Consider the following 22,352-nt stretch of genomic DNA (forward strand, 5'->3'; position numbering starts at 1 on the left):
GACATCCTGCCCCACTGACTGGCTGATCAGTGATTTGCGTTATTAAACAGGTAGACCTAATAAAGTGGCCATCGAGTGCGTTTCATTTCATTGGTATACTCTGAGAAAGGTCAGTGCACTTGTTCTCATGCTGCACTCTCATGCTACATTATTTTTCTCTGTCAGAGAACTAGTTAATGGCTCTGCTTTAAGATTGTGTATCCACCTGAAAGTGCCTGAAAGCACATTAGATTCTGTGTAGGAGTCACAGTGACAGATTGGATAAATGGTTCCTATCGACAGCAAGGCCTGAAACAAATCTGCAGTGCATTTAAATTAGTCTCCAGGTAAAAAGAAAAGGTCCACGAACGCCCAAGGTCAAAGGTTTTGTTTATTTTCAACCACATACATAATACATAATATTTTTTACATACACAGTTCCTTTAAAATGTGTTTACAGTAACAGCTTTCAGTAAGTTTTTCTTTTTCTTTTGCATTTGTTTTTGACTTTACTTGAAACGCTATAGCCTGAAGCTTCGAGATCAGCCTGAAACAATACCATTTCTTTTTTTTTTGTTTGTTTCTTTTTGAATTTTTTTTGTTTTAAACCTGACAATGTCAAAGGAATGATTCATTAAAACAGCACGGAGTAAAAGAAACAAGAGAGAAGGAATCAGAAAAGAACTGAATAACAACATCACCTGACTCAGATGAGCTATACAGGGTTTCGTCATTGTAGAGTTCCACATTTAAGACTCTAAACATTTTAGCATCCGACCCCTTGCAGTAGCTTGCCTCCCTGTCTGAGTGCAATAAAGTGTTTATTGCATTGTTGAACTGTTATTATTTACAATAGAAGTTAAAAGAAAAAGGTGAAAATTGCCAAGCTGGAGATCCAAAGATTGTTTTTTTTAAGTTGGCACAGCTGTGTACAACGTGTGACATGTAATCATTTTTCATAGTGTATGAATCCATAAGAGGTCATTTTAAGACCCCCTCCCAAAAATTAGAAGCTGGAATGACAGTGGTTTTCTAATTCAATTCAAAGTGACAGAACATGAATACACACATGAACTACTACTAAACACACAACTGTGCTTACTCGCCATTGACATTCTTCAAAATAATTGCACAAAAGTCATGATCTCGTATTAAAATTCTAAAAAAAAAATGAAGACGTGTTGCAAAATCATTTCTCCAGACGTCACATCACACCTTTCAACTCAGACTCGCAGCTTGTGTTGAATGCTGGTTGATTTAATCTCTCTCTCTCTCACACACACACACACTGATGAGCAGAGCATCAATGATGTGCGTGATTGTTAAACCGTTCATTTTTACATTCACTGCTGACAATCCAGCTCAATCTCCTTCTTTATTTACCCGAACTAAAGCTCCTTTTATCACAACAGAATTGTCTGGAGGGATGTCTTATAAAAAGATCAAACAGTTCACATTCAGAAAAACTGGGGGGAAAAAAACACATTAGCAATGTTAGTGTTTGTTCTCCGTGACCAGAACGTATGAAGATAGAGAAAGAAGAGTGTGTTCGGATGGTTAGAAATGCCCTGTAGAAAAAACTGCAACAGTACCTTGTGTGTTTGTGGTGTAGAGGTCGACTCTGCGCCCCTTTTGTGAGAAATTCATCAAAACATTTTTTTAAACACAAAAGATTTCATCAAAGTTGCACCCTGTTTTAAAAGATTGCCCTGGCCAGACCCTGAACAAAAAGCCAAGCTAGCCATAGCTTATTCTGGAGACGCCAACCTCAGTTACCCTCTGAGCTCTGCGAAGGTTAGTCTGTTAGTCTGTGTGTGGTTCACTATACACAAGCCACAGGGAGTAAGAGTGTTAACAAAGTAGCTTTTTGAAGTTATCTCCATAACGTGGAGGACTGTGAGCGCTTGTACACAAAACAACTCCAAAAAAGAGTCATTGTGCAGCAGCAGCTGAACTGAAAGTTACAGACTTGTACTGTCACTGAAATAAATATGTGGCAACGATGTCTCCACATCTCCTTAAAGTCATGGCAGCGACTGAATCTATTTCATACATGCGGAGGCTCCCATAAGTCAGTGTGAGCATTCGTGTTCTTCATCTGACCTAATTGCTGTCATTTACCGGATCATCGCAAAACACCTTTTGAAACAAAATATGCCTAAAGTAGGGAATTATGTATGTTTTGTCCATATAAATCCAGCTCCAAGGTCTTACAACGCCAAATTACCCTAACTTGCCCATGCAGGTTCACAGTGGGTGAAATAAACTCTGCCATAGTGGAGCTCAGTTTATTTCAGTCTGCCAAAAACTGTTTTATATTCTTGTTTCATTTAAGAACACTGAGTTTGCACAGATAAACGTGAGATGTGACTTGAGATTAGAGCAGTACAGCTGCCAAGCCTTTGCAAAGTGCAAATGCATTTTGCATGTGAACATTTGAGCGTTGCACCCCAGCTAGAGAAGATATAGCTAATTTGTAGGAGAAATTTAAAAAACAAAACAAAACAAAGAGGTCAAATTAAAATGTAAAAAGAAAAATTTGTGGGATGTTTTTTTTTAATGGAAACACCGAGGAAAACAGTTAAGCTTTGGGGCTCAGACAGTTTTAAGGCAGAACCAGAAAAAACAGAGGGAAACAAAAATATATCATTTCTGCACCTGCAATGCTTCATTCCAAAAGGCACTTGCCATGTTCAGATTCCATCTATCAAAAATATATAAATCAATAAATTAAAGAATCTTTCGCCTATGAAATCGTTTAATGGGTGCTTTCTCGTGTCGCGACATTTTTGTGTGGTGTGCGGTGATATAAAGCAGATGAGAAGACGAGCCATAGCTACAAGGTTAACACTCATCACCTGTCTTAAAAACTCAGCACTGTATCACTTCTGCTATGTTTTAAAGAGTCAAACAAAAAGGGGAAAAGGTTCTTTGTGGTTATTCCACAGTGAAACCGATCCAACTCCTGTGCCTGTGAGGGGTTAATGATAAACAATGACATGCAGGGCTGTGGTTAAAGGACCGATCATACACTGCCAGGGGAAATAAAAAGGGACATTACACACAAATTAGACTTCTTGAAGGCTGTCTCGTGAAGTCTGAGCACAATCAGAATAACTTATTTCTGTGTGTACTGGCCCTTTACGTCCTAAACAGCCCCCACTTTTATCAGTGTCTTATTGGCTTGCCTGTGGTCCACCAACACACACACACTCACACGTCCTACTGTGCCCAGTTAGTTTACATTGTATATAAACAAAAGTCTCTATATAGACTCGTTAGCATACAGTGAGATTAGCATTGTTTAAATCTAATCATGCAGGACTACAGCAATAGGCAGGGGCAACTGAGGTGGAAAGCGGTGATGTGGCAAGGTGTGCTAGTCGAAAAAATAGAAGGAAAAAAATCCCAGTTTACTGGCCATCAGTCCCACTCTGTGTGCCCTTCAGCTGTACAGAATTACAATATTTACAAATTACCACGGTGGGGGGGAGAGGGGTCACTCATGGTAACAGCAGGAACGTGTCCCTGCAGAGTTACCACATGAAAACACATCAGGAAGCCTTTTTTTGGGTGGGTGGGGGGTGGTCAGGTGGCGGTGTCTCACACAAAGCCTAGATTTTAAAATACAGCAGTGTAATTAAATAAGAGCTGAATAGGGGAGAGGGGCTGGGGGAGGAAAGAGAGGAAAGTCCCCATTTAGCAGTAGTGATGAGCAAAAATGGCAGCCCACCTTGCCACAATGATCGGAGCATAAATGCTTTTCTTTTGGTTGCTTTTTTTTTTGTCTGTAAGGAATTGGGAGACCAGCTGCCAGCCAATATGCACTTTACAGGAGATGCAAGTCTAAGCGCTTGGTCATTTTGATCTGATGCCATATACAAGAATATGAGGGGTAATATAAGCAAAGCAACTAGAGGATCATTAACATATATCTGAGCTCATTTACTTGAATACCGCTGCTGTTTTTCAGTGACAATGCACAGGCTTTAGATTTCATAAATTCAGATTCCTATATCTCATATTTTTGTTCTTAATATATTAATTTTGATCTTTACTCTTTTTTTTTTTGTCTTTTTCTTTTGTCTTTGTATTTTCCGGTGGTCGTTTTTGTTGGGTTCTTCACCTTCGGAAGAACATGGGGTTGCGCAGGCAGGCGGCTAGTCACCTGCAACACCCCAAGGGTCCTGCAGAGGTCTCCAGGCTGCTGTCAGTGTCTGAGGCCAGGGTCTGGTCGGTGGACATGGAGGAGATGTCGTTGATTGAGGAGGAGGGAGGGAGGCTCTCGCTGCTGTTCACGGCTGCACCTGTGCTAAGGGAATCAACAGCAGCGGGGGGTTACAACGTAAAAGAGTCCTGGCCAAGACGCGAGCAGAGAAACAGTCGCAGGAGATATACAAGTGCACACACAGGTTAGACTGAGATAAATGCTGATTCATGATTAGCTGTTCCATGAGATAGAGATGTCAACAACATTTACAACATCTGTGGGGCATCACAATCACAGTGCATCTGTAATGAGACAAAGATAATTAAGCTTTGGGTCCGGGAGGGTCCACAGGAAATATCATTAAAGGCTTTCAGTGTTTCAGCAGTTCATAAGCGTGGCTTGTTGTTGTCATTTATATGCCAACAAGCTGCTATTTAATGATTTCCTTTTAATTATATACCTTAAAATGATTTATGTCTTCATACAGGTCTGTGTGTCTGTGTGTGTAACAAATGGCAACCTCTGGAGCTGAAAATAAAGCCAACACAAAAGTGCCAATTCCTTTAACCTGGCTCCCAAAGTGAGTTAGTCCCCATAGATGCCCAATGTTATAAAGCATATTTACAGCCCATTACAAAAGAGATTTTTCCCTCTATGGATAGATTCTAGGGGTATGAGGTGGGGTATCCATCCATAACTAGAGTATTCATCTGGACACAGTAATGCTGAAACTTCAAGACCCATGGTCCAAAACCTGGTGGGTGAAGAGATGATGGCCAGGTCCTTGTTTTATATAGCTGGTTACAGGGTAGACTAATAATCTAATATTAATAATCTTATAATCACCTTGCTTTAAAGTCAGAGGTATGCATATTAGGAAACTTGGGGTACTTCCCCAAAAGCAATCTGCTGCTTTTGAACATTAATGATCTAATAAATAATATACATAATGATATTATGCATAAAAAAAATGACATTGTTTCCAACACCCTCAGAAGCCTAATTGGAACTGTGTGTGTGAGTACATGCTCTGTCTATTAGCACGCAGTGACCAATTTATACCTCTGTGAAGTTGGTTCCTGCTTTGTCAGCCTTTAAAAAAAGACTTTAAAGCAGATGCAGGAAACAGACCAAATGCAGTAATTTGTGCAGAGGACTTGCACGCTGTGAGTCTGCTGTTTTTGTCTGTTTCCTGTTGGGAGTAACTGTTTAAATAAAGCAAGATTAATAGCGCGCATCGGTTTTATAGGGTAACTAATCAGAAGTGACAGTTAAAGCTTCATGTGTGAGAGGAGCACAGCATAAAGTACTGTACCGTGCAATAATCCACACTAGTTACACGGCGATATATAAGATGGGAGTTTAAGTCATTACCTCATATTATTAACCTTTACAGAAACTGTGGCAAAAGCAGTAATATGTGATTAAAGTCTGAATCACATCACAGCGTCACGCCCACACACATATCTTCCACACTCACTAAACTGTTGCTCATTTCTTCATTTCCTTGGAGATAATGAGATAATGCACGGTGTCGTGCAAATAAATACTGCAGCACTGGGCTGAAAAATCTTCTGTTAACATCATTAAAAATATCATAATCTAAACACACAAAGTGGGTCTGACTGTGTGTGATTGCAGGTCTTCTCTTCATGCTGCAATGAGACACTGTCGTCTGCAGTTCCTGCACTGCGTCAGATGCTATACAGCGGCCCATCTGCTTAATTACAAGTAGACAGAAAGAAGAAGAAAGATGAAGCTCGTGAATTTTCTAGAGACGGGCCGAGAGAGACAGAGCAAAAACGAGCACCATGTTATTTAACTATATTTGGCACTAAGGATATTTGTTGCCCGGCTTATGGTGAGAGATGATTTATAAGTTTTCTAAGAGGGAAAATCCCACTCGCTTTTGTACAATAAACCGAAAGAGGACACCCAGAAAGGTGTTCTCTGATCTGAGCCGTCTGTTTCCGTTTAATTTCTTCTCCTTGTGTTTTCAGTCTTCTTACTGTTTTCATGCAGTGTGGTTGTGGTTTCAAACAAGCAGTGCAGCTTTCTTTTTTTTTTTCAGATGGATCTCGGCAAATGCTGACTGGGCTGGTTAGTATGCTCAAAGTAACTCTATACTGCCATCCTGTGGCACATCATAAGAATAGCAGTTTTTGTCCTCTGAGGGCATTTATAGCCAAGTCTAAGACTGACATTTCCTGAGACAGACCCCTCAAAACCCAAAGCTTAAGACACAGCAATGTAATACATATAAACATACAATCATAAAGGCATTTGAATTAACCTGTACTATGAAGCAATTTTAGCAATCACAGAATAGCAATCTTTACAAATCATCAGACACAAAGTGACATCACTGAACTGAACAACATTTAACTTGAGATGTAAGGGACAGAGACATGTGGTCAACAGCACAATGGGTTTTTCTAATTACAAGGGATAACTCCAGTAAGGTTATATTAAATTCACTTACAGAGCGGTTAGGCTTATGCACTGAGAGTACCTGAAGGTGAAGGTTGTCCCTTCACAACGCCATTCTTCGTTCTCTCCTCAAAGTTCATCACCTCTTTGTAGATAAGTTCTGCAAGGGGTGCGAAAAAAGGTAGTAGAACACACTAAGTGACAAAAATATGTGCAACCTGCACCCATCTATGCAGACAGTGTTCATATTACCATTAACTACTAAAAAACAAGATCATTCGAATGCATGGTAACACTAAAAAATTACATCAATCGAGTGCATTACTGCACATATAATATACAGCTTTTTATCGTTCTACCATATGTGTGCTTTGTTGAGTTTTTATTTTTAGCCCGGATGAGCAGCACTCACCTTTCCATTCATCAATGGAGTGTTCTCTTTCATCCAGCTGCTTGTCGTAGATCTGAGGTGGAGGCTAAAGAGGAGAGAGAGAGAGAGAGAACACAATTCCAGTTTAGTAACATTTCAGCTAACGGCCTAGCATTACTCCCAAGTGCAATACCTACAGAAAGCAGCTCAAGATCTTACAAGATCATGTTATAAATATGCATCTTTCAAATGTGCAAATGGAAGGAAAAAAACAAACAGCATGCCGGGTCTAAAAGTTCGGCACATGTTGATTATGAATTAAATTTAAATAAAAATTAAGCAGTAGTGTATTACTTCTATAAAATGCATTATAAGTTCATTGTCTGCCATTTATATACAAAAAATGTCTCAAAATAGGTCATTCTTTATAATCAGGACTAAATACCTGACAGGATAGTGAGATAAGAAAACATCTGGCAGCAGTGCTCTCCCCCCACACCCTCCCTCACGGGACTTGTCATCTCGTCTACTAGGTCAAGAATACGCTGACTGGCATCGAGTCAGCCCATCTAACTACTCATTCACTCATTCCCCAGACTCCGACATCGTAATCCTGCCCATCTTTGTCAGTGTGGGTGACACGACCACCAAGGAACCTCTCTGGTGTAACCCTGAGGGGACTGTTATGGGTCAGCACTGAGCGGCCACAGCAGGACAAACCAACTGTTTGTAGATGTTAACGCTGTGGAGCTGTGGAAGTAGCTAAGGAGCTCTCTTCAAAACAAATTCTTACAGTAAATATTAAAACCTTGTATTCTATTAATATTTTTTTTTAATGAATAGATTAGGTTTCCTGTGACATACGAGTTTTGGTCTATGTGCAGAGTGAAGCATGTGCAGTTTGACAATGACTGCTTATATGTGACAGTTACTTTGAGCTCCACTGAAAACAGCACACGGTCTGTATACAAAAGATGGACATAACCACCCTGATGTGACCCATTAGTTGGTGGATATCTGTTTTGAAGTCTGCTGCATTTTGATTTACAAAATGAAAAGCATGAAGTGAAAATGACTAATAAACCAGGACACTGGTGTACTCTTATAGTACCAACGAGTTAGTCACTAGGTTATTGCACAATAAAGCACTCACTTTATCATCTATTTTACTTTAATTTCAACCATCATTTACAAAAATAACATGTTGATGTACTAAAAAGACTTTAAACTCCTGACAGTTACCATAAAGTCAGTACAGTATTTACTGAATAGCACTGTGCTACTTTTAGTTAAGAATAATATTAGTTTTATATTATATATTATATTGGTGTTTTATTTTACATGTTTTTGTGTCTGTTTAATTATGCTCACAATCATTGTTTTGTTGATTCATTCAACCTGGCACGAGCTACACATAAAAATCAGCCCATGTGGCTAAATCTGGCATATTAACATGATGAATTTAATGTGGTAATTTATATGCATTATCTCTTTTAAATAAACATATACATCATAGATCAAGAGAACAGTAGGGTCATTTCTGCACTGGCTTCACTTCTCAGACCCAGAAGTTACTTCCATCTTTTATATACAGTCTGTGATTGCTGCAATATCCAGATATTCTGGATGTTTCATTTGATTGGCATTTTCTGCTCCTCTCTTTGCATTACACAGTCTCTTTTCTCTTGATTTTAAATATCTTCAAATATGGCAGAAGCACTGAACCACATGTGTCCAAAAAATCTTCTTTCTTTTACACTCTTTAGTCGAAGAAGTCCAATTGCAGTGCATTCTTTGATGTAGGGAGTTTGTTATTTACCATGGATATTTGGATGTTATCTCTGGCCTTCATCAGGATGAGGTGACATTAGAGAAGGGGGGGAAAACAGCAGAAAACGTGTTGAAATGCCATTCACAGCCATGTTATACATCAACAGAAGCAACAAAGTCATCTTTAAAAACCATCAGACACCAGATGACAAGACAAGGCCATAGTCATGAAATCTTCTATAAAGGAGGAAAAACTACTATACAGTGAGTGTGTTAGGCAACAGGATATTTCACGTAGTAGAACAGCAGCACTGACATTCATCAGCTGGTCATGCTCTCATTACTTGTACTGCTGTAAAAAATTTTCGGGTTGCAGATGGCTTTTTACCCAATCTCACTGTCACCTCATACTAATGAGGCGCTGATGAAGACGCCAGATTTCACCAAATCAACCAGCAACACCACCCCTCTCATGTTACAAGCCCCAACAACCCACTATATAAATCTTTCAGTGTAGCATGAAAATTTACCAGCAAAGACTTTGGGTTATTTTACAGAAATCTACAAAAACGTTTGGTTCTGCACTAAAGACTAAAAATATAAGTGAGGGGGGAAAAAATGCAAATTAGATGTGAACAAAAGTTGTCAAAATAGCAAGCGGTTAAAACAATGCAGTTTAGTCATGCTATAAATCACTATCAGTGCGTACAAATTAAAACATGGGAGGGGCGGGTGAGGAGGATTTAGCTTGGGATGGTAATCGATACGCAGCTCTGCTGAAGTCCTACTCACCGCCTCCACCTCAGCCGGATCATACCACACGTTGATGTAGGGGTGCTGTAAGGCCTCATCCACTGACATCCGCTTAGCAGGGTCGATAATCAGCATCTTAGACAGCAAGTCTCTAGCCTGGCTTGCTGCAGTTTGAAAAAAACATTTAAAAAGAAAAAAAAAAAACGATATTTAGATGTTTTGATGAAACAAGAAAATATTACATGTCAAACAGCACAGGTAATGGAAGAGGGAGGAGAGAGAGAGACCGGGAAATATCAGGGATTAAAGAGAATAATTAACAGGAGCTTGTGATATGTGTAACATCTAAAATATATACAAGCATGCAGTGTGGTTATTAGAGGTAATCAATGGTCAAAAAATTAAATAAAGATCCAAGATTCAATGAATTAGCATTGTAATAACAATAATAATAATAATGATATTAATACTACTACTACTAATAATAATAATAATAGTCTTTAATAGTCAAAGATGCATTAATGGTGACCTCTGGAGGATGAGTACAGTAATCTCACAACCTGAGAATAGAAAGGTCTGTTTATTTCTTATTTTTGTTTATTTTCCAGTTTATTTCTTTTGTTTTCCTTAACCAAATTTCCTCCAGCTCAATAGTGACAAAACTGAGGTTCTCATGTTTGGCCCTGACAGCTTCTCTAAGGAGGACATATGTCAAACTAGTCCTCTAAAACAGCAGTATCAGACCATCTGCTATACAGTCGGCCAATAATCTCAAACTTTTATTGCATGCTATAGTTTTTCTTGTATCTTGATTATTGTAATTCACTCTGAATGTGCATAGGGCTTATTGGGTTTTAAGTATTTAATCTACAGACTAGTTGAAATCTGAATTATTGCTAGATAATTCTTTAATAATCAACCATCCAGATATCTCCTCAGTTTGTCCCATATGTATTTTTTAATGAAGCATTAAGCCTGTTTGTTGCAGATGTTGCCAGTCAACTTGTTCGTTTGCAGTTTGCAGTAAATTGGACATCTATCAGCAAAAATTTCAATAAGCATTACCAGTACACAGACTCTCTACCCTCTGGCCATTTTGAACTGATCTGAAATTGAAACCCTTAAACCACACGACACTTCCTCTCCTACATACTTGACCTTCACTATAAATAAATCTCCAGGAGCAGAGGAACGAAGAAGCTGAAGCAAGTACAGACAGATGAGCTGGGCGTACCCTTTGAGCATCACCACAGCATCAAAAAGATGATAAACGTGAAAAAATAGCTCCTCTATCTCTCTCCTTTCACCTTTCCTTATTCTTTACCTACCTCTCTTTCATTCCCTCTGTCCTACAGTACTGTGACTTGTCTTCCCCCTAAGGTTTAAAATAAATAAAACCCAAAGGATGTTTCTCTCATGTCTGACTCACTTCCTACCTGTCACAAAACAAAACACACAAAACACTTCATCTTGGTCTCACACCCTCTCACTCTGTCTGTCTCTTTCGGTGTATTCCTTTAACAGTGTCACTCCAGCGGGGAGCAGCTTGAATACAAAAGCGATTCATTAGAATTTCAACATTCGAGAGCTTTGATGTGGGAGCGGGAGAGCAAAATGTTTTTTTAAAAGCATCTTTTTTTTATAGCTCACTGGAAATGTTTTTGATGCCTTCAATTCTCAGCTGAGACAGAAGAAACAACATCTCAGTTAACACTCTGCATAAGAAGTCGATTGAAATCGGCTCACACGGTACAGGATTAACATACTGCAGTTTACTGATGCTCGGAGGATGACCAAAGATAAAATGTAAAAGTACAGTCCTGTTAAAAAACTAAATACACCTGACGATTCAGTAGCTTGTGCATCCACCTTTAGCAGCAATAACTTAATTGAATTGAATTTGAGACTTTTGGGGCATAGAGTGTAGATTTGCTGCTGTGCTTGGGATTGTTGTCTGTTGCATCACCCAAAGCTTTAGCTGTCAGACAGATGGCCTTGTGTGTGATTCTAAAATACACAGTACACAGTTCATGGTCACTGTTTAACATTGGGGTTAATTTGCTGAGATGCCCAGTCCCAGCAAGATCAACAAACTGTTAAAATCTTCGGTTTCTATAGGGGTTCTCACACTTGCTGATGACAAATTAATCAAGTACATTTAATTTGCAGCACCTGGCTACTACTTACCCTCTCATATTCTATAGAAGCAGGCTATACTTAGTTTTTGACATACTACAGCATACATGAAATGAACAAAATGTATGCTGTCTTAGCTGCTAGGTGATATGTACTCACAGAGCAGCTAAGATGCTGAGAATAAGAATAGCATATTTACAGAGTTAACATGCAAATAACATTTAAATATCATAAATTGTGGAAGTTATAAACAAAGATATAAACCTAATGAACTAAATGGAAAGTCAGAAGCAAAGTCACCTGTAATGTCAGATTTAGATTCAGAAATACTTTATTAATCCCTGAGAAAATTATATAGTCGCAGTTGCTCCAAAACAGCTATATTAAATAAGACAATATACTACAAAGATACAAAATAAAGCAAAATACATACAAATAGCTCTAATTATTAATATCCTAGTATATTACACAAATTAAAAATACATGCAGAATGACTGCCTGTCAGAGTGATAAGTGCTATGATGTCCTAAAGAAGACTCTCTGTTTAATCAACAGACATCATATTTGTGCAAAGGTTCAATAAAAGACCTTCAAAGACTCATACTGGAAGCTAATGAAATGGCTAAAGTGCAATAGCCTAAGTTCACAGGTTCCCTGTGTATAATTACAGGTTCTCACCTTTGAGTTTGTTGTGCTCAGAGTCAGCAGGGAAAAGGCAGTCGGGGAAGAGTTTGGGGAAGGTGAGGCCTGCGTACTTTGGCCGGTTCTCGACATAGTTCCTCACTGTGGGTTGAAGTTTCTTCATGAATTCTGGCGAGGGCGTGCCCAGCTGCTCGATCACTTTGTTCCACTGATCAATATCTGGTGTGGAAGGCCAAGATTAAGGGAAACACACATGGAATACAGAGCATCCTGTCACCCTGCAAAGCTCAGTGTACCCTCAGGTATCACACTACAATACAATTCTGGCTTCATTTTCCATTTAAAAGCATAAAAAAAGGAGTGCTACAAAGTGCTGTGACCAAGATAAATTAATAATTTTTCATCTCAAATCAGCTGTTTCCCACTTAACCACCAAAAGAAGTATTCATTAGGATTAGGGAAAAAACCCCAGCTGACTTCTAAATGGTGAAAAACACAAGATTTCTATTAAAAAAAAATCCTTTTATTCTTTTTGTTTTTCTTTGTCTCCAGCCATTGTTAAGTGTTTCTAAAAAAAAAAAATAAGTAAATAAACCTTTTGATGAAAACATGACTGATTGGATTAAAAGACACGTGTACGGTATAAATGTAGCCGTGTGTCCAGTATAGTTGTATCAGCTTCTCTTTCACTTCCTTCCTTACAACAAATATTTCCTCTCTTAGCCTTCGACACACTCCAAACCTTCCCCTCCTAATGTTCTCACACCGAGTGCCAGTTAGGGCAGAGAGCTGCCAGAGGCCACTATAGATCCCTATTACTTCATTTTGCTGGAACGTCTCACGCTTCCATCTCCGTTTTGTCTCTATTGCACACTGGCCATGATCCACCCAGTGCCTAGTAAGGCGGGGTTTTTTAATCCACTAAGACTCTTATCCACGGCTCTTCAGCAAGCAGTTGGATTCGCTCTGACACCTCGAGGTGATTTTTTTTGTTTTTTCTCAGCATGTCAGTGCCAAAACGCATGACACTCGATAGACTCAGAGTCATTCGCAACTGCCCTCGAAAAAACGCTGCAGGGTTCCTGCTGCCTTCAGGTTTACATTTCTAACAGAGGGAGGAAGGATACGGTCCGTCCCAGGGAACAGCACTGTCCCTCTTATCAACTCTCCAAAGATGCAGCCGACTGACCACATGTCCACTAAGGTCACACGCACCCACATAAACACACAAACACAAACATTTGCTGAGAGGAATATGTGACTCTTTAGCGACCAGATGTTCACCAGCTATCTGCTAACTGCATCTGTCCTTAGGGCAGGTTGCTTACAGTGAGTCATCACAGCTGTTTTTTGTTCTTTTTTTGTAGAAAACAGGGCCCCGGCTAACAGCTAAAGCAATGCACTGGGGCTAGACAGCTCAACAGTGTTTAAAAAACACTATGAAGCTCTGTAAAGCTGCAGAGAGGGTGTACACCCCAACAACAATTCTCTAGGAGCCAACCCAGTCACTTTGTAATTTGATCCATTTAATATAATTAAATACAGAACACACTGGTAATTGTTAAACTGTGTCTCCTTACTTGGCACAAATGTGTTGCGTGTTTCTTTAAATGAAAATTTCTCCTTCTCCGTTTTTTCAAATAGCAAAGTGTTTACATTTTTTAAAAATGGTCAGGGAGGGTTTTTTTGTCAGGGTGAAGATACTCTAAGGCACATTATAAGCAGACCAGTGACAGAAACACATTGGCCTCCAATTTAAAGTCCCCATTTAGAAATACTGAGAATTTCAACCAGAAATAGAGTACCTGCAAACGTACCATTATTACTTCAGAAGAAAATCAAATAACACACTAATGCTGTGTAATATATTTAACTTATTTTTTAGGAAAATAGAAAAGGAAAAGAAACATATGCTGTTCATTAGGTGTGACAACAGAGTTAGCACATAACGCTTAAACACCCTGGAACAGTTTGAGCTATACTACAACCTTAAGCCCTGTTTGGACAACAAGCTATTTTGGGTTGTTCGAGCCTAATTTGCTATAGTATATCATAACATATACATCAATGAAATACCAATATGTGCTGTATACACAAAGGTTTTAGGCTACCTATTTGACTACACCCACGGGAGATTTTCTGACATCCCATTCTAAAGCCATGGAGTTGGTCCCTCCTTTGCAGCTGTAACAGGTTCCACTCTTCTGGGAAGTCTTTTTACAAGATTTTTAAGTGTGCCTGTGGGAATTTTGCCCATTCATCCAGAAGACCTTTTGTGAAGGTCACAGAGTGCTGTTGGACAAAAGGGCCTGGCTCACAGACTCTGTTGTAGTTCATCCCTCCTCCATCAAACTCTACAGTTGGCATAATGCAATGCACTCATGCTTCAGATTGCCAGATAGAAAACCATGATTCGCCCATCCACAGAACAAGTTTCTTCCAGAACCCAGTGATTTACTCACTTCATCCGATACTTGGATTTGCACTTAGTGATATAGTGCTTGCATGCAGCTGCTTGGCCTTGGAAACCGGTGCCTCCCCAACCTCCAAGCACACAGTTTTTGTGCTGATGTTAATGCCAAAGGAGGTTTGGAGTGCCAAACTATGTGCCTCAGCACTTGGCAACCATGGTCTGCCACTTCATGGGGGAGTGGAAGATTGTGGAAGCTGATTGTGGAATATCTGGGAGGGAACAAATTGACTTGTTGCAATGCTGGCATCCTATTACAGTACCACGCTCAAATTCAGTGAGCTCTTCAGAACCACCCATTCTTTCTTGGTTTTATACCCCTGTGGCAACAAAGTTGGCAACAAAACAAACACAAAATTCCACCCAAGTTCAAAGATTAAGCAGCGTGACCCAATACTTGTGTCCATACAGTGCATCTGTAATAGGCCAACACCAGTCAGCAATGCTATCCGAACTATCAGTGCTTAATCATTTCTGCAGAGAGGTACTTTAAAACAAAAGTCAGCCACATTTTAAAACTTGAAGAACAAAGGAGGTAATGGTGGCTGTATGATTACTAAGTAGAAAAAGGACCTCTGTACAGAAGGAAATGTTAAAATCATTTCACCTTCTCTAGAGAGAATATATTTTCAAGCTTATTGACCACAGTAAAATCCACCTTTGGTTCCTCCAAGACCGCCAATATAACTTATTAATAAACACACTGCTCCACTCATCCATCACAGAACAACCAGTAACCCTGTAGCCCACTGGGCTTTTACCGGTAGTCTCTTACCTACTCTGTATCATTTGACAGACACTCTGGGACGTGTAGACTTTAGCCAGGTCAATAGTTCTAAGTTGAAAAATCAATGAAATACATTAAGATTTGCGACAACAGGGTACCAGTCCAGAACTGATCTATAAGCAGAATATTAACAAAAGTGTGCATGACTCTACTTTATTGATCTAAAGCAAAAGGTATGGAGTGATGAAATGATACGAATTTTTAGGTCATTTTGGGAGCAGAGACAGCGGAGAAAGATATTGCTTGACTCATTGCTGGGTTTCTCTAGCTTTCCAGAACATTAATCTTTCAGGGACCCAGTGCTCAGGGCTGCAGACAGCAGAGTATTACCTTTACCATTGCCATGTGTGGCTGTGATCAATCTCAGTTCACTGTCAAAAACGCTAGCAGCTACATGAAAAGAGAGCACAGTTAGTGGTACTACCACTGTATGATATATGTGCTACTTTTTGTTTGTTTTCTGGTCCTAATAAATGTGTTAATTATCTGAATATTGACCCTCAAACAGAATTTGCTCGAGGTTCCTAAACAACACAAAGTGAATCAATTACAAGAATCTGCAAACAGTCCTGTGAGCTTCATGTTTCATATTTGAACAGGTAGGCACCGGATCTGCATGCAAAGTGCAAAGAAATCCCTTCAAGCGCCTAAGTGCAATGTGCCTCAAGAATTGTGTCGATCTGTCATTATGCTAAGGTTCTTTTATACATACAGTACATACATTAAATCCTATGACTGACACGCATTAACAGGCAATATCCAATTAGCTGGTGTCAGACATTAAATGGTCTTTACCTCACGGGGAATAGCACAGATAACTGTTTAATGGATTCACAACAAACAATAGGGCATTGCGTCTCCTGCACCCAGTACTCTGTATTCAGGCAGCACCCCCGCCTAAATCAATTGAGTATTTATACTGGTGAGAACAACTTTGACGCAATCTTCTGTTGTGTGCGACACGTGAAAACACAACAGGAGATGGTTTGCTTCAGACTTGTGACAACGACAAAACGTATGAAAATGGCTTCGCTTTCACTGCCATTTGTTCCCCCTGAATTCAGGCAAAGGGTCGGAATCTTTTACCTCTAATTCCAAATTAAATTGTGTATTTGTTAGAAACTGTTTTCAGCTGGGGATGAGACACAAGCCTTACAGCAGTAGGTTGTAGCCAATCTTAGTTGAATGTTTACCACCTATAGCACTTTATTCTTCATCTTAATTAATTGCTAAGGTAACAGATTATAATATGGCTCTTTACTAATTCCCCTGTAAATAAATGGCATTTCATTGTATTTCTTTGAAATTACAGTGTCATTATATTTACTTAAAAATACGTAAAGGTAGGTACATTAAAATAAGGAATGACAAGTCAGGATTTTACACAAAACAAAGAAAAGAATATACTGTAAGTGAATTCAAGTAGTCTGTAAGTAATTTTAATTACAGCATGAGTTACTTTACGTGGTGCCAGAATTCAGAGGATTTTTTTAGACAGGAAACACAGATTGTACTGCAAGCACTAACTACTAACTTCTACATAATTTTGTAGAAAAGTAAACAAAATGTGCCAATCTGACATTGTAAGCATGTTGTGATTTTGTATTATGGAGTAGCCTTAACTTTAAAATTTAAAATTGAAAGTTATTTTTGAATAGTGATTGTGAAAGAAAATGAATCAAGTTCGACTTGGCTCCATCAATATAAGGTCACACACCTACAAGTTTTGATGGTATTTATGTTTTCTCATAAGTTGGTGAGTGGGAACAGTCCTTATCACATATATATTGGTAGAATAAAAGGACAGTTGAATAATAGAACATCCATCATTCACATCAACTTTATAAATATTAAATAAAGATATCAAAAGGCAACATTAATCCAATCCATAATAAGACCTCTGGCCTGAAAAGTACAGTGTGTTTACGATGTAAGATGGGAAAATGTTTGATGTCTGCACTTAAAATTAATTTTTACTTAAGCATTTTAGCATTTGTTTGACACCCGTAATTGCGTATCTGTCTTTAAGTATTTGTGGGTGAATATAATTACATTTTAATTTCAAATAACTTCATTTAATTACAGGGGAATTACTATGTGCTAATCGACTACACTTTCAACCTTTGAACTTTCCACTGCTAATTGAGTTCAACCAGGCTGCTATTTACACATGCTCAAAGGGAATACTCAATATTATTCACTCATTACTGAATATTTAATTAGCATTCCTGACTCATACATGTAGATGTGCTCATCCCATATGTGCGCATGTCCTCAACTCCAGCACAGGGACTATTTTTACAAATCCACCCTACTAAAGGAAGTCTTCTCAGGGATGTAGCACACCCCGATCACTGCAAGAGAAAACACCAGGTAGCACTCTAAGAGCACACATGTAAATATTCAGAAATAAGGTAAGAAAGAATTTCCTCTTCCCATTGAAAAAAAGCATTGAAAAGAGCATTTTATGATGTTACTAGGTTAAGTGAAAAGCGTTAAAGAAGATAAGTTGTTGTTGCTATAAATCTGTGTTACAAGCCAGCCAGATGTGAGTGCGGTTTAGTTCACCTCAGTAACATACAGCAAACATCAGGCTCAGTAGCTGCTTGACCAAAACACCATTTAAAAGTTATATTTCTAAGATCTTTACCTGCTTACATGGCGGCAGCTTCTTTTTCCTTAGCTGGCATAGCACTTCCAGATACTCTCAGGTGCTTTCAGAGAGCATCACAATCAATCAAAACTGAACATGGTTGCTTATACTTTAAACTAAAAAACCTATTTTCAGTGTGAGTGTCACTTGACTTTTATGAGCAAAACTACAACATGTAAAAAGCCACAGTCAAAGAATTGATCTGTTTTTATTAACAAGGATACAGTCCCGGCCAGGGAAAAGGATTTTGTGGCGCACCATTTCTCCCATAATGCACCCCACCGACCAAATATCCACTGCACGCATAGAGGTGAGGATGAGACACAGAGGGAGCAAAACACAAGGAGGGAAAGCAAAGGTTAGTGTTGTCCACAGACAGCTCATAGACTGGCATTAGTGATCAGATGCTAACTGGTTTTAATTGAGAGAGGAATAATTAGTGAGAGGCATGTTTCAGGATTCAAATCAGAATTGAATACAGAGATAGACAGAGCAGAGTGAAGTACAGTGAAGCAGCGCCTCAGATAGACTAACTAGTGGCAGGAAATTCAAAGCCCTGGAGCTTTCAGGCTTCCCTTCTTCAGAGATATATGGCTAATGAGTCACTGAGGCTGGCACTCAGTCACGTGTTCTGGGGGCTTTTAAACTGTTAGCAGTCGGACGTACCGCCCACGGGACATTGGATGGTTTAGGGGACTAATAGGACTGCTAAGGGGTTAATCAGTGACTCATAACTCCAGCACTTTAAGTCACTTGACCTGAATTGTTGATAAGGTTTTAAAGTTAATGATATGACACTTTAATTTGGAATCATCATCAAACGATCATCTGCACATGTGAGCAGTTTGTTTATTGATAGATGGTTTAAAAACACATAGAGCCGTAATTAGCTTCTTAAAATGTAAACATTTCAAAGGCTTTTTTCCACCACATCAGTTTTATGTTGGCTCACTGCCACAGCAAGAACATAACCAAGTGCAAAAAAGTGCCAATAAACTACAAAGTGTAATTGATGATATAACCATATTAGAAAATTTTTTATTACCACTTTATTACCATTTTTTGTACCACTTTTCCCGCCATTTGTTTAGCTTGAGCGTTTTTGATTTTTTTGATAGCACATTTTCACAGTGTAAACATTTGATATGTTTTCTGTGTACTACTGTGAATAAAATATGGATTAATGAGATTTGCAAGTCATCACATTCTGTTTTTATTTACAATTTGCAGTGTACAGTTACAGTTGTACTTGGATCTAAAAGCAAATACTAATACTAATAAAAATTAAATGCCATGACTCTATTTAATCTCACCATTCTCCTTGTATCCCATTCCTAGTATGACCTCTGGGGCTCTGTAGTATCGGGTCACCACATATGGGGTCATCATGAAACTGGTGCCTGCAGTCCTAGCCAGACCAAAATCCAGGATTTTCAGGGTACAGTCTGATTTCACCACTATATTGCTTGGTTTGAGATCCTGGCAAAAGCAATGGGAAATGAGAAAAAATGTATATTAATGATTATTTCCTGCTGTTATTCACAGAAAGTCTATTAACAATTATTGTTTGTTAATGATTCATGTAAGAGACTCTTTAGTATAATACTTCAGTTTTTCATTTAAGGGAATAGAACAAAAACGTGGAAAATAAGGGAAATGAAAGAACGAGGATGAACTAGACTGCCTCGCTCTGATGATAACAAACCTTCCAGCAACTCTAAAATTCTATCAACACATATTTTCTTTGTTTGATCCTCACACAAGTCGGGGTGTTAGAACAACAATTTGCTATTTTACAGGAGGTAATTCTGAACTGCAGCAATGTCGGGACTAAATTATTGTTGACATAGGGAAGGCGCTTTCTACAAATGCAAATGCTGTCTGCCTTCATGGATGTGGCACGCAAAACCTGCAGAGTCCAGTGCGCACTTGTTCCCGCTTCTCAGCCCTGGTCTCTGTAGCGTTTTCTCACTAAAGCGATTGAGGTGATGGCACAAAACGTGTGCAATATATTGACATTGCTGAAGATTTAAAAGCACACGACACAAACCAAATCCAGCAGTGGAAGAAGAAGACAGAGCAGGCTTGCTCTCCTACCCTGTGAATAATGCCGGCTGAGTGCAGATGTTTGATACCACACAGCATCTGGTAGAGCAGGTAGGACATTCTCTCATGGTCAAGCTCCATCTGAATCACCTGGCACAAGTTGGCATCCATTAGTTCCATCACTAGATACCTAAAAAACAAAAACAAAAAAAGTTTAATTTATGCATGAATGGTTGACACACGTGTGAGATGTGTGGCCCACGAGTTACTGCTGAGAAACTGAAAGCCTCCACGTGGGCCGATAACTCTCACTCTGGTACTATTTACACAGATATTGTTCTAAAAGTGAATTCACTCTCATTTATCATTCATTATGGAAACAGGACACCTCCGGCTGCCTCACATTACACCTGCAGTACGTTCACTGATTCCACTCGAATAGTTGTCAAAAACGAATGAGGTGCAAAGGAGTAATAAGCACCTAATGTAGTGTAAAAAGACTCCCTGTGTTTTGTCTGGCATTTTAAATGAACACATGTTTCGTTTTCTTGCTAATTTTTTTCCTGAGTATACTTACACATCCTGGAATTCCTCTAATGATTTCTGTGGTGTGAAGACATTTAATAAACTGATAATCTGAAAAAGAGAACAGCATGAACAGGGTCAACAACGAGCAGTAAAAATACAAGAAAAGACATTAAAGCAGGGGACTGTGGGCACAAGTTAGTAATGACCCTCTTGAAGGACACCGCTGAGTGAGAGACAGAGTAAACCAGAGAGGCGAAACGAAACAAAGTGGGGATAAATGTGGAGGATGGAAAAAAGAGGCAGAAGAGCACAAACTGCGGCACTGGTGATTACATCCATGCCTTGAAGCACTCTCTGTTTCAGTCTCTTGCCAGTTTAGTACATTTCTGGAGGCATGGAATTTAGCACGGTCATAACGTTGCTGCGACTTGTCTGCTTTTGTAGCAAAGGGATTTAGCAGGAGCCAGAAATAGACTCAGACTGGGGTGCAGTTTTAAACTGCATCTCATTCAAGTCGGGATACATTTTTCTTTGGTCCTTTGTTACCTCTCGTTTGAATCGCTTACATTTTTGTGATTGACGCATTTCATAAGCACCAACTCCCGGTATGCCCTCTTGGCATGGGTCTGGTTCTGGAAGGGTCTGCTCAGCTTCTTGATGGCTACATTTCTGTCCAGGACAGCGTCATAGCCCGCACTGCAGAAAACAAACCACAGAGATCAGTATTCCTCTTGCAACAATCCATGGCTTAATGTCAATAGTCACTGACACAAAAGGATAAAATAGATGAAAGGCTCTCTGTAAAAATAATATAAATCAGAACTTATTAATACATGAAGATTATAGGGCTCAATTATAACTTGCTAGCTGTGTGACAACTGTGTATTACAGTAATAGTAAGTTATATACTTAATAAAACTAAAATCAATAAGTAGCCCATTAAATCCATGACACACTGTGATTAAACATAAATGTATACATTATTTTTTAATTTAATGAGTTTACTCTCATATCGTATTATTATTATTACTATTATTTGAATTTTTTATCTAATCTTATATTCAATTAATTAATTTTTTTATTAATAATTATTATTGTATTTATTTCTGCATTTTGTATTCACAGTCATGGTAAAAAGAAATTATTTATTTAACATAAATTAAGGCAACATGCAGCTTGTTGTACTACTTTTAACAGCAACGGAGTCAAGTAAGTGTTTTCTCTGTGACTTTTACCAGTCTCTCACATCATCATGGAGCAAATTTGGACCAGTCTCCTCTACAGTGACATTTGCTGGCATTCATTTATTCACAGCTCTGTTAGAGTCCCGCTGCAGCATTTCAGTCAGGTTGAAGTCAGGACTTTGATTGGCCCAGTGCAACACCCCGATTCCTTTCTTTCTCAGTTTGACTCTACAGTACTTTGGTATACAGAGGTGATCATGGAGATCATCAACTGTATTGTTTGATGGATCTTAGAGTTGCTTCTCTCTATCTATCTATCTATCTATCTATCTATCTATCTATCTATCTATCTATCTATCTATCTATCTATCTATCTATCTATCTATCTATCTAT

General features: G+C 38.8%; 1 protein-coding gene across 8 annotated transcripts in view; it reads right to left on the bottom strand.

Moving 5' to 3' along the window:
- Positions 1-2,538: 2,538 nt before the first annotated feature.
- mapk10 (mitogen-activated protein kinase 10) overlaps positions 2,539-22,352 on the bottom strand; it is a 36,654-nt gene continuing 16,840 nt past the window's right edge. For 2 of the 8 annotated variants that reach the window (XM_005917347.3, XM_042218729.1), the window contains exons 4-14: positions 21,341-21,470; positions 20,824-20,882; positions 20,298-20,436; positions 19,514-19,679; positions 18,425-18,496; positions 12,327-12,509; positions 9,552-9,676; positions 8,809-8,835; positions 7,032-7,095; positions 6,702-6,779; positions 2,539-4,286 (exon numbers count right to left, since the gene is read on the bottom strand). In XM_005917347.3, coding sequence (XP_005917409.1) covers positions 4,144-4,286; positions 6,702-6,779; positions 7,032-7,095; positions 8,809-8,835; positions 9,552-9,676; positions 12,327-12,509; positions 18,425-18,496; positions 19,514-19,679; positions 20,298-20,436; positions 20,824-20,882; positions 21,341-21,470 — 1,186 coding nt within the window. In that variant the 3' untranslated portion in view covers positions 2,539-4,143. Of the gene's footprint in view, positions 4,292-6,671; positions 6,780-7,031; positions 7,096-8,808; positions 8,836-9,551; positions 9,677-12,326; positions 12,510-13,417; positions 13,490-18,424; positions 18,497-19,513; positions 19,680-20,297; positions 20,437-20,823; positions 20,883-21,340; positions 21,471-22,352 lie in introns of all 8 variants that reach the window. The other 6 variants (XM_042218728.1, XM_005917350.3, XM_005917351.2 and 3 more) reach the window with 6 other exon arrangements.

Source organism: Haplochromis burtoni, unplaced genomic scaffold (genome assembly GCF_018398535.1).
Source record: "Haplochromis burtoni strain Fernald_Lab_line unplaced genomic scaffold, NCSU_Asbu1 Contig_23, whole genome shotgun sequence".
NCBI classification, from domain to species: Eukaryota; Metazoa; Chordata; class Actinopteri; order Cichliformes; family Cichlidae; genus Haplochromis; species Haplochromis burtoni.